Source organism: Oryx dammah, unplaced genomic scaffold (assembly GCF_014754425.2).
Source record: "Oryx dammah isolate SB20612 unplaced genomic scaffold, SCBI_Odam_1.1 HiC_scaffold_28, whole genome shotgun sequence".
Lineage (NCBI taxonomy): Eukaryota > Metazoa > Chordata > Mammalia > Artiodactyla > Bovidae > Oryx > Oryx dammah.
The window spans coordinates 33,663,650-33,681,254 of NW_024070212.1; the positions used below are offsets into that span (position 1 = coordinate 33,663,650).

Consider the following 17,605-nt stretch of genomic DNA (forward strand, 5'->3'; position numbering starts at 1 on the left):
CCCCTGGAGGAGGAAATGGCAGCCCACTCCAGTACTCTTGCCTGGACAATCCCATGGATGGAGGAGCTTGGTAGGCTACAGTCCATGGGGTCACAAAGAGTCAGACAGAACTAAATATCTTAAAAAAAAAAAAAAAAAAAAACAACCAACCCAAGACTTCATAAAGATTGCAGATGTAGTTCCTATGTTTGCCATTCACAAAACTTGGAAGAGCTACTGCCTTCCAGAAATCTTGTGAAGATAAGCTGCTCAGCTTTTATAGGCATTTAAGGATTCTGCCTTCAGTTCAGTACAGTTCAGTCACTCAGTTGTGTCCGACTCTTTGCGACCCCATGAATCGCAGCATGCCAGGCCTCCCGGTCTATTACCAACTCCCGGAGTCCACACAAAACCATGTCCATTGAGTTGGTGATGCCATCCAGCCATCTCATCCTCTGTCATCCCCTTCTCTTCCTGCCCCCAATCCCTCCCAGCATCAAGGTCTTTTCCAGTGAGTCAACTCTTCACATGAGGTGGCCAAAGTATTGGAGTTTCAGCTTCAGCATCAGTCCTTCCAACGAACACCCAGGACTGATCTCCTTTAGGATGGACTGGTTGGATCTCCTTGCAGTCCAAGGGACTCTCAAGAGTCTTCTCCAACACCACAGTTCAAAAGCATCAAATCTTCGGCACTCAGCTTTCTTCACAGTCCAACTCTCACATCCATACATGACCACTGGAAAAACCATAGCCTTGACTAGATGGACCTTTGTTGGCAAAGTAATGTCTTTGCTTTTGAATATGCTATCTAGGTTGGTCATAACTTTCCTTCAAGGAGTAAGCATCTTTTAATTTCATGGCTGCAGTCACCATCTGCAGTGATTTTGGAGCCCAAAAAATAAAGTCTGACACTATTTCCACTGTTTCCCCATCTATTTCCCATGAAATGATGGTACCGGATGCCATGATTTTAGTTTTCTGAATGTTGAGCTTTAAGCCAGCTTTTTCACTCTCCTCTTTCACTTTCATCAAGAGGCTTTTTAGTTCCTCTTCACTTTCTGCCATAAGGGTGGTGTCATCTGCATATATGAGGTTATTGATATTTCTCCCGGCAATCTTGATTCCAGCTTGTGCTTCTTCCAGTCCAGTGTTTCTCATGATGGACTGTGCATATAAGTTAAATAAGCATGGTGACAATATACAGCCTTGACATACTCCTTTTCATATTTGGAACCAGTCTGTTGTTCCATGTCCAGTTCTAACTGTTGCTTCCTGACCTGCATATAGATTTCTCAAGAGTCAGCATAGGTTTTATATATATATATACGTATATATATATATATATGTATGTATGTATGTATATACAGCATATAGAAACTGATAGGTTTCTATACAGTCAGCAAAAACAAGACTGGGAGCTGACTGTGGCTCAGATCATGAACTCCTTATTGCCAAATTCAGACTTAAACTGAAGAAAGTAGGGAAAACCACTAGACCATTCAGGTATGACCTAAATCAAATCCCTTATGATTAAAGAGTGGAAGTGAGAAATAGATTTAAGGGACTAGATCTGATAGACGGAGTGCCTGATGAACTATGGATGGAGGTTCGTGACATTGTATAGGAGACAGGGATCAAGACCATCCCCATGGAAAAGAAATGCAAAAAAGCAAAATGGCTGTCTGAGGAGGCCTTACAAATAGCTGTGAAAAGAAGAGAAGCGAAAAGCAAAGGAGAAAAGGAAAGATATAAGCATCTGAATGCAGAGTTCCAAAGAATAGCAAGAAGAGATAAGAAAGCCTTCCCCAGCGATCAATGCAAAAAAATAGAGGAAAACAATAGAATGGGAAAAACTAGAGATCTCTTCAAGAAAATTAGAGATACCAAAGGAACATTTCATGCAAAGATGGTCTCGATAAAGGACAGAAATGGTATGGACCTAACAGAAGCAGAAGATATTAAAAAGAGGTGGCAAGAATACACAGAAGAACTGTACAGAAAAGATCTCCACGACCCAGATAATCACGATGGTGTGATCACTCACCTAGAGCCAGATATCCTGGAATGTGAAGTCAAGTGGGCCTTAGGAAGCATCACTACGAACAAAGCTAGTGGAGGTGATGGAATTCCAGTTGAGCTATTTCAAATCCTGAAAGATGATGCTGTGAAAGTGCTACACTCAATATGCCAGCAAGTTTGGAAAACTCAGCAGTGGCCACAGGACTGGAAAAGGTCAGTTTTCATTCCAATCCCAAAGAAAGGCAATGACAAAGAATGCTCAAACTACCACACAATTGCACTCATCTCACACGCTAGTAAAGTAATGCTTAAAATTCTCCAAGCCAGGCTTTAGCAATACGTGAACCGTGAACTTCCTGTTGTTCAAGCTGGTTTTAGAAAAGGCAGAGGAACCAGAGATCAAATTGCCAACATCCGCTGGATCATGGAAAAAGCAAGAGAGTTCCAGAAAAACGTGTATTTCTGCTTTATGGACTATACCAAAGCCTTTGACTCTGTGGATTCTGCCTTAGGCAAGGGTAAAGGTTACAGGCTGTTACTTTGTACAGATAATATATCACTGAGATAAGAGTACCTCATGGTTGATATGGCCAAAGATCCCTTCTGAAACTTCCTTGTTCAGATTTATCTCTGGAATAAGGCATCTGTCATAATAATCATTGTAAGTTAAATAAATGTTTGGCTCATCTGCTCAGCACTGCACACCTATCTCTCTTTATTCCTCAAAACTTTCAAATTGTAATTAAATTCCATTAATATCCTGCTGAAATATCTTGACATAAATAAAAATTCATTTCAGTGTGCATTCTGTTCCTGGAAACAATGGAAACTCTTTGAGAGAATTTTAATTTTCCTAATAGGCTTGACTTCTATACTTATTCCTGGTTTTTGGTACATTTTATATGTACTAAATGAAGCCTAGCATTCACATTGCCACTAGTGACAATGCCTAACCTTACCTAGAAAATTGTAAAATGAATGGTGACAAATGCTGGCAGAGGATGCGACGGTTAGATAGCATCACTGACTCAGCAGACATGAGTTTGAGCAAACTCCAGGAGACAGTGAAGGACAGTGGGACCTGGTGTGTTGCAGTCCATGGGGTGCAGAGTCAGACACGACTTACAACTAAACAACAGAAAATGATGCCTTTTCAACTCTGAGTATAAATAATACTATATTAGTCTTTCAGTTGCCTTGATAAAATGTGTGCTTATGTGAAATCATATTTACATAATCAAATTATTATTTTATCTTTGGAGATAGTTAATAGTTGAGGCTATAACCATATATCCATTTTCTGATAGTAAAAATGAAGTAGAGGGCTTCTATTATAGCATAGCTTCTAACCCTGACACTCTTACTTATAAAATCTTTTATACTAGAACCATTTAGATAATAAAGCTGTAAAAATATTATTATACGATTTTATTTCTGTCAAGTTATACTTGTTATCCACTGTAATGTTTAGAATAGATTGAAAGGTAGATAATTTTAAACAGTACCTCCCTGTTAGCTAAATTTTTAAATGGCAAGTTAGATTTATAAAAATATTTATATACAGGAAATAAGTTTAGGGGCATTCACATTACAGTTTTAATTTAATTTTCATTTATATATTTAGTGCACATATCATGATATAAAATATAATATAGATATAATTTTGAGATAAAAGGAGTATCTTTGAAGAACTGACCAAATAATTCTTTCTGTAGCTAGTAAGATTCTCTACATCTGATAAAACACTGCTCTTTCATTCTAACTGAGACCTGGAAAAGTTATCCTGAATCTGTTAAGAAAATTTATAATCATTGGTATTGTAAATTTGTAATTACTGTTAATTTTCTTTTCTTGTGGACTGATACTGTACTTTATTTAGTGTAGATAGGCTATTTATAATCATAAATGCTCAGATTGGTTCAGTATAATACTTTCTAAGGATTGAAACTGATCTTTATAAAATAACACATAAGTCTCTAAAAGAAGCAAACCTTCCAGAATGATCTATCTTTAATTGAAGGAGCCTGGGGATTTTTCTTCCATTTTAACAGGGTATTGACATAGGAGATAGTTTAACTATTCCAGATGAATTCACAGAAGATGAAAAAAAGTCGGGACAGTGGTGGAGGCAGCTTTTGGCAGGAGGTGTTGCCGGAGCTGTCTCTCGGACAAGCACAGCCCCTCTGGATCGTCTGAAAGTCATGATGCAGGTGAGCTTTATGACCGTGTGTCTAAATGTGTCCAAAATATTCTGAAATAGTGAGAAATGTGGTACTTTGAAAAAAGATAAAAGATATCCCAGTAATAATCATACCTTTAAAAAGGAGTCTCTCATTTTTATTGCTATTAATCCTAAATTCAGTCCATGTAAGTATTTACTTTAAGCCGTTGGTACATAGGTATGTGCTCAGTCACTCAGTCGTGTCTGAGTCTTTGTGACTCTATGGACTATAGTCTGCAAGACTCCTCTGTCCATGGGATTTGCCAGGTAAGAATACTAGAATGGGTTGCCATTTCCTTCTCCAGGAAGGTGTGATGAACATGTGTGTGATGAACTTTTAATCTTGGCATCCTGTGCCTATTCAAATGTTTAATTAGAAAGGAAAATCTCTAGCCATTGTTATAGTACTCTCCTTAAACTACTTATGTTTTCCTTCTATTTTATGTACTTTCTTAAAAGAGGGTTTTTACTGAAATGTAGACTGTTGAAACAAAGATGTAATTTAAAAAGTTATTCTAAATCTGAGGTTAGTAGAAAGGACCTGGTTTTATAGATTGACTTTGCTATTTACTAGCAGTCAGAGTGGAAAGAAAGAGGAAAAGGAAAGGATTAATATTTGGTCTTCATTATGGTAACCCATTTAATCTTCTAATAATGCAGCCAGGGGATTTTATCCTCATGTTACCTGGCTCAGAGAGTTGAATAACTTTTCCTTCACAACAAATTAGACAAGGAGTGGAGTGTTTTTGACTATATTTCTCATACTGCATGTAACCCCTGAGGCTCCATTTTCTTTCATTCTAGAATGGGAGCAAGACTATCTAACAAGAGTGGTAAAACCATTAAACAATGTAAGTTATGGGAAAATGCCTAGTAGGCTGGACACCCCACTAGAATATAGTAGTTGCTTTAAGAAGGTTTTTGAAAATTGTGTTATTATTCCTGTGGTCAATACTTTTGTGTTTGTCCTTAGATTTCTGTACAGAATGATTTCTGACAATATTTTCAACTAGAATTCATCTAGAATATATCTACATCTCAAAATATATTTAGGGTAATGATACTGCTTTAAAGAGAAAGGAGAGAGAATTGGCATGTATTTTTGTTTTTAGGAATGGTAGTAAATTGACTTTGAGAAATTTTGAATAAGCATTCATCTTTCCTTTGTCATATTTTACTGTGCAGTTTATTTAAAATAAAATGGATATATTTTGACTTTCTTTCCTACAAGTTCAGGAAGTTTCTCAAAGTACCTTTGGATTCAGTAATTCACAGAACTCACTTTAAGCTTTCATACTTATGGTTATGGTTTATTAGAACTAAAGATACAGATTAAAATCAGCCAAGGAGCAAAGAGCATAGGGCTGAGTCCATGGAAGAATCAAATGCAGAATTTCTGTTGTTTTCTCCCCGAAGAGTCACAGTGTGTTATTTCTTGGCATCAGCCTGTGACAGGATGCACAGAGTTGCACACCAGTCAAGGAAGCTCACCTAAGTCTTTGATGTTGAAGGTTTTTATTGTGACTACATCACATACTGCCCTCGTGGCTGACTTTTAATCTTCATCCCCTCTGATCTTTTTTTTTTTTTAATGTAGTAGTGACTCATTTTGTGTAAGCTGAAACAATCAGAAGAATAGCTGACTTTTGACAGAGAAGGAGAAATATTGTATGACTTCCCTTGAATGTGGAATCTAAAAAGAAATGATACAATGAACTTGCTTACAAAACAGGAAGAGATTCACAGGCTTAGAGAACAAACTTATGGTTGCCAGAGGGAAGGGATTGTTAGGGAGCTTGGGATGGACATGTGGCGCACTGCTATATTTAAAATGGATAGCCAATGAGGAGCTACTGCCCCTGGTAGCATATGGAACTGCTCAATGTTATGTAGAAGCCTGGATGGGAGGGGAATTTGGAGGAGAATGGATACATGTGAATATATGGCTGATTCCTTTTGCTGTTCACCTGAAACTATCACAACATTGTTAATTGGCTATATCCCAGTGCAAAATAAAAACAAAAAAGAATAGCTGACTTCTTTATTTGGGGTTTATTATATGTAATCAGTTTTAGATAGAGGCAAGCATAAGGTCTAGTTTATTTAAACAACTATGACATTGGTAGTATGAGTCAGGTAATTTATTGATCCTCACTGGGTCTGGAGTTCACACACGATACCTCAAGATAAGCCATTGAATGTACAGGTTTTATTTTTGGTGTCAGGCTATGTATATCCTAGTCTCTATGGTTCTGATAAACATAATATCCAAATTGTTTTCAGTCCCATTTATATTTCATGTCTGTCTTATTTCTCAGGGAGGAGGAATAATATATTGCCTTCACTATGTTTTTCTAACATTGAACTTGCTCATATGCCAAAGGGTGTTTCATAGCCTAATAAGTATTAAGTTGGTTCATTTTATCTTATGGGTGTTGTTCATGATTTTAATTTCGATCATGTCTTCTCTGCTTTCCCAAAATGAGGATATCAATGTTTCTTAGAGTCAGGCTCCTACAATAGTGGTAATAGTTCTTCCCATCATATATTTTCTCAACCTTCTATATTTTCAAATACATCTTTTTGTAGTAATATACAGTATTGAAGGAAAGAGAGTGGTTGTATTGCTGCTTTAGAAATAGTAATGATAACGTCTCACCAGTATTTTATATCATTTTGCTTTATTTTTAGGTCCATGGATCAAAATCAGCGAAAATGAACATATATGGTGGCTTTCGGCAGATGGTGAAAGAAGGAGGTATACGCTCGCTTTGGAGGGGAAATGGTACAAACGTCATTAAAATTGCTCCTGAGACAGCTGTTAAGTTCTGGGCATATGAACAGGTAATAGTTATCACCTATGGAATTTGTTAATAAGTAGGAGTCAAACTGATTCAATAACAATTAAAATACGATGCATTTCAGATTTTTTATTTTAATACCTGATAATTTCCCACATATACTCTATGAAGAATTTCTGTTACAGGAGATTAGATTGATTTAGAGATTCTGCACTAAATTCTGGGATTCTGAATTTCATATTACTTATATCAGAAAGGTTTTTGTGTTTTCTAAGTAGCTCTTAAAGGAAATGCAAGATTTTAGCTTACTCATTTTGAATTCAGAATAGAAGTTGCAAGTGAACATAAGTTTTTATGAAAGTGTCCCCATCCAGAATTTGGAAGGAAAACTTTTAAGTTCAGATCCTTTGCGTAATCTGACATTGCTATAAAACTGAGTTGAATTTAGAATGATAGCTCCATCAGCTGGGGGCTTGGCTGCTTCTCCATGCACTCCAGCACATGGACAGAGCCTGGCATGTGACCAGTCTTCAATAAGTGTTGAATGAGTGAGTGAATGAGTAAATGAATGAATGTGATTTACTTCTGAATTAACCTTTCTGTTAATTTGATGTTAAGAGGAAATACACTAGTGGATTTTAGAACTGGCTTCTCTTTGTGGTCAGTAGCAGAGTTGTCTAGTTAAACATGCACACAATTATTCTTTCCATGCTTTCTTTTGTCATTGTTAACCATAGATAATAAGAACCTTGAAATTTAACTCCACCTTATGTGTTGTATTATTTCAAAGAGATTTTTGAGAGTGTTTAGTTTTTTTTTTTTTTTTTAGTGTTTAGTTCTTGAGCAACAGAATACTCTTGAGAAGATTACGAAGTCTAGAGGAGTCTTTTCTTGGCTTAAAAGAATAGAGAAGCAAAGAAAAAAACTGAAAAAAAATCTAGCCTCTATGACTTAAATGACAGCCTGTCATTGGGAAGGATATTTTCCCTCTATGAAATCATGTGTTAGTGCTTACATTTTAGATACCTGTAGGTTATTCTGACCACATACTGGATTTTATGATAGGAAAGCCAGAACCTAAGACAAATGTTGAAGTATATTAATAAAACCATTATTCCATAGGCAGGAAGTCAATGTTTGTGGAAGTTTGTATTAGTGTAAGCAGTTATGTGTATTACACTTTATGCTACTTGGCTAATTTTTACCTTGGACGCCACCAACAGGCATCCTCTGCTTCCATCCAGCCAGACTCCTTTCTGGGTGCTCTTCACAGTATTCTAATTTCTGCATGATAACTTTTCTTAGAGATCAGGAGACAGCTCTCTGCACAAGGTGGTGCAGTGTCCTTGTGGTAGTCTCTGGGGCCTGTTTTACCTGTTTATTTTCTCTCCCTGGTGTAGGTCTGTTTATCCCTCAGGGCTCTGTTCAGTCCAGCTTTCTATTAGAAGCATTTCCTAAGCATCCCAACCAAAACTGATGCCTCACCTGCCTGACTTCCTTAGAATACTATATTATGGAATATTCAGTTTTCCACTGGATAATAGAAAACCCATTCTTTTTCCCAGCGAATTGTAAACTACTTTGGGATAACTATTATTCTCAAATTCCCCAGAGTACCTAGCTAGCTCCCTTCTGGATTCAAATAGGTTTTGTTTCATTGAAAAACTAACAGTTTAGAAAAATGAAGAAAAGGATAGTGTCAGCCTGGTATGTAGATCTCTTAAACACATCAACAGAGGATAAAGTGGTGGTCCATTTTGGTTCTCACTGGTGTAACAGTGCAGTTTTATCAGGATCAGGGAGGCAATGTGGTGGTGTGTTCTCATGGTTTCAGCTGCCATCTGTATTCTAACTGCCTTCCCTTCCAGCATTTTTCTATTCATCTTGGTACCTACCCATCTACCTGTGTACTGCATATCTGCATCTCCACCTAGATATCCCAGGGGTACTTCACAGTCATCCCTCCACCACCCCCACTCTAGTCACAGAGACAGACACAGGCAGACACACACGCACACATCCCATTCCTCTTTCTCTAGGTCTTACGGTGGTAAACATGCTTCAGCACTTTACTGGAGAGTTATTTCCTCCAGGAAACCTTCCCTTTGTTTTCCTCTGTTAGCACTTTCATCAGAATTCAGTATTAAATTCAGGACTGTGAGCTTCCTTAGACAGTGTTTGTTTTCAGTGTATGTTCCCAGTTCCGGAAAATCCCTGTTGAATGAATGAAAACAAAGAACTGCCAGAGCTGGGTTTGGAGCCCAAGGTTGCCCTCAGTCTTAAGTTCATTAAGATGAAGGGAAAGGTATTTTGAACAGAAGTGGCAGCCTGTTTGTTCCAGCTTCCAACCTTCATCATAAGTGGAGCAAATACATTTTCAGTATTTGCTCAAAGCCTTCCAGCTCCTCCACAGACTTACAGAATGTGACGAGTTCTGGGGATAGGCCCAGGGAGAAGTAGAAGGAGAAACCTGCAAAGGAGACTGAGAGAGAGCAGCCAAGGGGACAGAAAGGAATCCATAGAAAGTGATGGCCTAGAAGTCAGAGGAAGAAGAGACGTTCATGAAGGGTAGGAAATATGATAAAAAGTTTTATCTTTTAGGATTTATCACCTCAGGGATAGGAAAACTTGGTATAAATGTTTCAGAGAAGTAATGAGGTGAGAAACCAATTGAGATGAGCTAAAGGGAATGGGAGGCAAAGAAAACTGGACAGTAGACACCTTTGTTAGGAATTTACCTTCAATGAAAGGAAGGAGAAAAGACAAGGGAGAGAGTGACAGAATGGAAGGATGTTGGGTTTTGATATTTTGTTTTCATGGCATGCCTGTGGCTGAAGGAGGCATGTCAGTACAAAGAAAGAAGTCAAAAAATATAAGGGAGAGAGTTAGACAAGTGTTGTAAGTATTCAGGCCAAGTATGTGTGTGGGGTAGGGAGTGGAAGGGCAGAGGAAGAAATGTTATCCAGACTGTGACAGGACTCGCCTTTGACTGCATGGAGAACTCTTGTCATGTCAGCTTAGGAAGAAGTGAGTGTGGGTGATTTTGTGGGAAGTGGACAGAAATACCAAGATATCCTTGCATGTTGGCCTCTTTGTTCTTCCTTGAGTTCCCAAGAAAGGACTTTTCTTTTTTTCTTTTTTTTTTTTTTTTAGAATAAGGGAGGATATGGTACTAGAAGCTGGAGGAAAATGGAATGGAGAAGGTTGAAATAGATATTCTGACAAATGGAGAGAGAGTTGACATGGATGGGGTGGATGGAAAGAAAAACAAATTGGAAGAAAGGAAGGAAAGAAATTGAAATCCTGAAAAGGTTTTCAATGGCTTTGAGAGCCCATCTAAACCTTCTTTGAAAAAGTCAAATTCTGTGGCCTTGAGCAAGCCTCTTCAAGCCTCTCTTTCACCTGATACCACATCCCTGGGGTAGAAACTAAGCTTTGGTGACACAGAGTTAAGCCCTTGTCACTTTGCCTAACCCTGTATCTCTGTCCTCAACTCTTCCCTTTGTGCATGGTATGTTTTGGGGTGCAAAAGTCCCAAACCCATACTCTTAAAATATTTATTCTCTACCAGTCACTAAGTATTTACTGAGTACTTTTGATGAGTGCTTTGGGTTGAGGTACAGTATGTAAAAGATATGTCTTCAAGGTTCCTATTCATATGCAGGATGGCTTTCGATAAACTGTATTGAATGATTGTGATGATCTAACATACAGGAAAATTAATAGGGCCTATGCAGAAGAGGAGTTTTGGTTATTAACATTATGATGTAGTTCAAGAAATAGAGCCCATAGAAACATTGACTTTTGGGGGAGACAGATATCTGCCATTTGGGGAATTTTTTGAAATTGTATTCAATTTTTATCATGAGCAGAGAGGCACAACTTTACTAGGACAAAGTATTCCTGTAATTTTGCACTAAGTTCTTCTGATTTTAAGGAATTGAACTCTGGCTGGCTCAGGAAAGCCAGGTGGGGGTTAGGGGTAGGGGTCACTGTGAGGATGCCTGGGGCATTAAGGGGAGGAGCCTTAGGGAGTGCAGAAGTGGAACCTCGCTGACCTGTCCCTTCTCCATGTGTCTGCTTCTTTGTCACTTTGTCCATTTCTCCCTCTGGTATCAGTGCCTAATTACACCTATAGACCCATGTCACAATTCTAGGAGAAAGAATCTGATTTACTTGGCTTCTAACCACAGTCTAATTTGGGCAGAGGTTTTCTCGCCAAGCTGTATAAAGATGATAATGATAATAATAATAACAACAACAACATTTATTGAACATTTGCCCAGCACTGTGCTAACTGTTTTATATGTATTACCTAATAACTCTTTCAACAAGCCCATTTGGTATAGGTCTTGTTGTCACAGATAAGGCACCTGCAGTTTGGGTATGTTTGTGAACTTACTCAGAGCCATATGGTTCTGGGGTTCCAGTTCAGGTCTGCCTGTCTTTTGAGCCCATGATATTAACATCCTGCCCCACTGGTACTTTGGCTACACTTGTGCCGGACTTCCAGCCATGGCCAGATCAGCCTTGTCACTTGCTTTAGTACTGGTGGGCCAAGGGGCCTGGGGTTGTTTTGTTAGTGTAATCATATGTATTATCTACAAAAACTGTTTTTCTAAGTTGTTTTATTATGTGTTTGTTTCTGATTTATTTGTACTGGTGAAAACCATGGGGACAGTAGCTAAAAGCTGTGAGCACTTTATTAACCTGTGCATCTGGAGAAGAATGCTGTGATTCTGTTTCAGCAAAGGAGCTACAGGGTCACCTCTGTGGACCATCTGTGTTTTGTGGAATTCTAACTTGAAAATCACTCTCCAGTAAATGAGTCTATTAGCATTCAACCCTTGCTTTTCTGTTAGATACTGTTAATGCAGTGTGTGCATTTTGAGAAATATCACATTGTCAATTAATTGATTTCTAGGAGCTGATTTGTACTTTGGTATTGTCTTAGCTTGGGCTGCCATAACAGAGCACCATATGCTGGGTGGTTTAAAGAATGGAAGTTTATTTCTCATGGTTCTAGAGCTGGGGAATCTGTCATCAAGGTGCTCTGGTTTCTGGTGAGGGCTGTCGTTTCGGCTTGCAGATGGCCACCCTTTCACTATCTGTTCACATGGCCTTTCCTTAGTGCATGCATGTTGGGTGAGGGGGGAGATAGAGAGAAAGGAAGAGGCAGAGAAAAGTGAAGGGGAGGGAAGGAGGATGAGATTGAACATGTATGTGGGAGAAAGGTAAAGAGAACTCTGATGTCTCTTGTAAGAACACTAACCCTGTCATGAGGGCCCAATCTCATGATCAGACCATAATTTCTCCCAAAGGCCCCATCTCCAGATACCATGCACTGGAGGTTAATGCAGTTTCAAAATATGAATGGGGGGGGGTGGGAGGGAGAAATCGGGGAAGAACACAGTTCATTCTATAGCAAATATTAATGTGCACATTTAAAACTTCATTTATACAGTATAAGAAGTTGCTTACTGAGGATGGACAGAAAATAGGAACCTTTGAGAGATTTGTATCTGGTTCCATGGCTGGAGCAACTGCACAGACTTTTATTTATCCTATGGAGGTAAGTACTATTATGAAGTCTATTGTATTAGTGGTGTTTGTATTTTTATCTATTGCTGCATAATAGGTTATCCCCAAATTAATAGTTTAAAACCTATTTATCATCTCACAGTTTCTGTGGGTCAGTAATCTGGCCTCTGGTTCAGGATTTCTCACAACCTGCAGTCAGGGTGTCAGCCAAGGCTGCAGTCCCTGCAGGCATCAATGGGGGATGGACTTCCTCTTAAGCTAATTCATGTGTGTATTGCCAGGGCTCCATAGCTGTTGGTTGAAGGTATCAGTTCCTTATTCAATGGGCCTCTCCATAGGATGCTTGTGTATCCTCATAACATGGCAGCTGTATTTTTTTCCAAATCAGTTATTAAAGAGAACACCCAGGAGGGAAATTGCACTCTTTGGTCACATCTGCTCTACTTTGTAGGTTGCACAGACTGCCCCTGATAGGCTGTGGAAGGGGATACACATGGTATAAACACCAGGAGGCTGGGAGAGTTGGGCTTTATCTTGAAGGCTGGTTGCAATAGTGTTAATAAGAATTAGAACACCCAATTCTTTCTAAAGAGTTTCTATACCATAAATTTTAGAATGGAACCTTAGAATTAGATTAGGTGATGGTAATCCTAACTGGACATCCTTCCATTAGAGCATGGATGAGCAAACCATGGATCTGTGAACTATTTTGTACAGCCTTTTATTTGGGGGGTTGCAGTTTTACCTTTCAAAGGTGGTTTAAAAAACAAAAACAACACAATACAAAACCAAAGAATTTGCAAAAGAGACCTGGTATTTTAGTCCTGCAGAAACTAAAATATTCACTTTATAGAAAAAGTTCACCAACTCCTCCTTTAGGGTAAAAATAATATTATACATGTAGATATCTTTACTTGATATGACAAAGGGTTTTTTAATAACTGAAAAGACCTAAGAAATACCTTTAATTTTCATCTTTATGGTATGTATGTTAATATAGCTTTCCTTTCAAGCATCTTAATATTATTGTTCATATTACTCCACACACCCCTCAAAAGATATCCTAATTAATATCTAAGCTTCCTTTTATATCCTCCACCTCAGTTAATAGCATCACCTTCCCTCTATCCTGCTGGCCACATCCTGAGTTCCATGCTAGAAACTCTTGAGTCATCCTTCCCCCACCCTCCATATCTGATTTGTCACAGTTTTGTTAAGATATCAATAGATTACCTTCTGTTTCCTCTGCCACTGCCCTAATTCAGATTCTTTTTATAACTAAAGCATCTTCTTGACTCTGATCTTAGACCCTCAAGAGAGATACTGTGTAAGAGTTTCTTACACATCAACAAATTGGGCAGTCATTTGAGTGACAATATATGCTAGGTATTTGTTCTCTGTAAAATTACTTCTTTCAAATTCTATGGTGATAGCATTAGTGTTAATAATAGTATTTGTTATATTCTTTCATAACCAGGTTCTGAAAACCAGGTTGGCTGTAGGCAAAACTGGACAATACTCTGGAATGTTTGATTGTGCCAAGAAGATTTTGAAATATGAAGGCATGGGAGCTTTTTACAAAGGTTATGTTCCCAATTTATTAGGCATCATACCTTATGCAGGTATAGATCTTGCTGTGTATGAGGTGAGTTTGTAGCAATCTTTTGAATCCAACAATATAGTTAAGTAGTTCTCATTGTTAGAATTTGACTTTATATAGAGAAGTACATGTCTGTGAGGAAACAGTTTGTAAATGAAAGTAGATTCAAGGGTGTATTCTTTGATCTTTCTGAGACCCCATATGCCTGTGATCTTTTGTATTAGATTTCCCTGTTAATTATTTTTATTAATGAAGGTAATAGACTCACATTCAGATATAGTTGTTTAATTCTCTAATACCATATACAAAAATAAAATAAAAATAGATTAAAGTGCTAAGGCTGGATACCGTAAAACTCCTAGAGGAAAACATAGGCAGAACAAATCTTCAGCATAAATCACAGAAATATTTTTTTGGACCCATCTCCTAGAGTAAAGGAAATAAAAACAAAAATAAACAAATGAAACCTAATTAAACTTAAAAAGCTTTTGCCCAACAAAGGAAGCCATAAACAACATGAAAAGACTACATGTAGACTAGGATAGAATATTTGCAAACAGTGCTACCAGTGAGGGGTTAATTTCCAAAATTCACAAACAGCTTAATATCAAGAAACAACCCAATCACAAAATCAGCAAAAGGCCTAAACAAACGTTTCTCCCAAGAAGACATAGAGATGGCCAACAGGCACATGAAAATATGCTCAATATCACTAATTATTGGGAAAGTACAGATCAAAGCTACAGTGAAGTATCACCTCACAGCACTCAGTTGGCCATCATTAAAAAGTCTAAAAATAATAAATGCTGGACACAGTGTGGAAAAAAGGGAATCCTTGTACACTGTTGGTAGGAATGTTAGTTGGTACAACCATTATGGAAAATAGTATGAAAGTTCCTTAAAAAAAAACTAAAAATAGAGGTACCATATGCTTCTGCAGTTCCATTCCTGGGTGTGTATCCAGAGAAAACTTTAATTTGAAAAGATACATGCACCTCAGTGTTCATATCAGCACTATTTAGCCAAGACGTGGAAGCTACCTAAGGTCCATCAACAGATGAATGGATAAAGAATATGTATTTATACACAGTGGAAACTCAGCCATAAAAAATGAAATAATATCATTTGCAGCAAGATGGATGGACCTTGTTTTGTTTAGTTGCTAAGTACTGTCTGACTGTTTGCGACCCAGTGGACTTTAGCCTGCCAGGCTCCTCTACCCATGGGATTTCCCAGGCAAGAATACTGGAATGGGTTGCCACTTGCTTCTCCAGGGGATCTTCCCAATCCAGGGATCAAACCTGTGCCTCCTGCATTGGCAGGTGAATTCTTTACCACTGAGCTACTGTATAACACAGGAAACTATATTCGATGTCTTGTAATAACCTATAATGGAAAAGAATCTGAAAAAAAAGACTGTATAACTGAATCACTTTGCTGTATACCTGAAGCTAACACAACATTGTAAATTAGTTATACTTTAAAAAAATTATTACAGATGTAGTTTTTCAGCTTGGAAGATGATACTAGGGATTTTAAAGAGAGAGATAATAAGCAAAAATGGCATATTTTCTTTGGAAGCCAAGAGACTGATGTGTGAGTAGCACAGATTTATTCTTTGTACTTGCCAGCCTGAAGAAACCTAGCAGGAAATAATCAAACACAAATCATTTATGTAGGATCAAAGAATTGCAATTCAGTGCACCCAGATTTGGGTAGCAATATCAACATTGCCTGCTAGGGAGTAAAAGGGGTTTTTAATGGCAAAGAAGGGAGGTTTTCATTACAAAGAATTTTAGAGGGAGCTGAAGGCAGAATTTAGTTGGCTAAATATGATTGATGGCTAAGGCTATCACTGGAGGGAGATAAGGATTCGTTACTCTGACAAGTTGTCAGTGTTCTTGCAGAGTCCTTGGACTATCTGTGGTGTGGCCCAGTTCTTAAGTTCATGGTTCCACTGGTGAGACGTACATAAGGTCTAACTCTTTTGGCTTCATTTTAAAACCCCTTGACATAAATGACTCCATTTTATTTCACATATCCCCCTTTTGATCAAGATCATTCTCTAAAAGCATTGCCAAACAACTTAGAGGTTTACTTTGTCCCATATCTTTGGGATGGACCTGTGCCATAAAATCATGTTCCTTCTTGCGGAGAATTTTTAATCTCCAATGCTTATTTCAAACAGTTAGTGTCATAAGGTTAGACCACATTTGAGCAACAGGGAGATATTCAGGAAATGACTCTTGGGCAGATTTGGTGACTCATAAGGAAGTTGTAAGTCACTGCTAAGGGTTAATAACTGACCAGTTAGGATCAGACAGTAATGAGTAGTTTTGCCACTATGTAAAGAGAGAAGAGTTGCAAGGTTGAGCTTGTTGTAGCAGGAAAGGGTTATGTCACAAGTTAGTAATGATATTTCATATGGGGTAAGACGGCTTGCAGAAAGGTATTGAGTGTGATGAGAATTAAGCAAGCCTCCTGTTGCATGGGGGAACATAGAAGATAAGCGGAGAGACTGTAACCATTTCCTCAGTTATGTTGTAAGGGCTGCTGCTTCTGAAATAGCTGTTATGCATGGAGGCAGACCTCTGGCCACAGGTCCAACTCTTGAGTGTCATAGCCAAGGGATTGGTGTTGACGTCTGTGCCTTTGGGTAAGCAATCCTAATGCATTTCTCTGCTCTTGAACATGAGGTAGAAAAGGGGAAGCTGATAATTAGAATGTCCTAAAGTAGGAGACAACAAACTCCACTTCTCAGGTTCTGGAGCCATAAAGATATCTTCTTCCTACTCTAAAGATCTTGTCTTTGAGCTTTGAGCAATGAATAAAGAGGCTGGGCAACTAAAAGTGTTTGGTCAGCTCAAGATGTTTTATTTATTTATTTTAGGCTGGTGGACTTTATTTTTTAAATTAATTTATTTTGATTGAAGGCTAGTTACTTTACAATATTGTGGTGCATTTTGCCATACATTGACATGAATCAGCCATGGGTGTACATGTGTCCCCCAACCTGAACCCCCTTCCACCTCCCTCCCCATCCCATCCCTCAGGGTCATCCCAGTGCACGAGCCCCAAGCACCCTGTTTCATGCATCAAACCTGGACTGGCAGTCTCTTTCACATATGATAATATATATGTTTCAATGCTATTCTTTCAAATCATCCCACCCTCGCCCTCTCCCACAGAGTCCAAAAGACTGTTCTTTACATCTGTGTCTCTTTTGCTGTCTCACATATAGGGTCATTGTTACCATCTTTCTAAATTCCATATATATGTATTAGTATACTATATTGGTGTTTTTCTTTCTGACTTACTTCACTCTGTATAATAGTCTCCAGTTTCATCCACCTCATTAGAACTGATTCAGATGTATTCTTTTTAATGGCTGAGTAATATTCCATTGTGATATGTACCACAGCTTTCTTATCCATTTGTCTGCTG

The 17,605-nt window shown here is 38.2% G+C and overlaps 1 protein-coding gene across 2 annotated transcripts in view; it reads left to right on the top strand.

The window, feature by feature from the left end:
- Positions 1–17,605, top strand: part of LOC120856762 (calcium-binding mitochondrial carrier protein SCaMC-1) — a 57,554-nt gene that overhangs the window by 23,838 nt on the left and 16,111 nt on the right. For both annotated transcript variants that reach the window (XM_040232181.1, XM_040232182.1), the window contains exons 5-8: positions 4,050–4,208; positions 6,911–7,063; positions 12,485–12,592; positions 14,039–14,206. In XM_040232181.1, the coding sequence (XP_040088115.1) occupies positions 4,050–4,208; positions 6,911–7,063; positions 12,485–12,592; positions 14,039–14,206 (588 nt within the window). The remainder of the gene's footprint in view (positions 1–4,049; positions 4,209–6,910; positions 7,064–12,484; positions 12,593–14,038; positions 14,207–17,605) is intronic.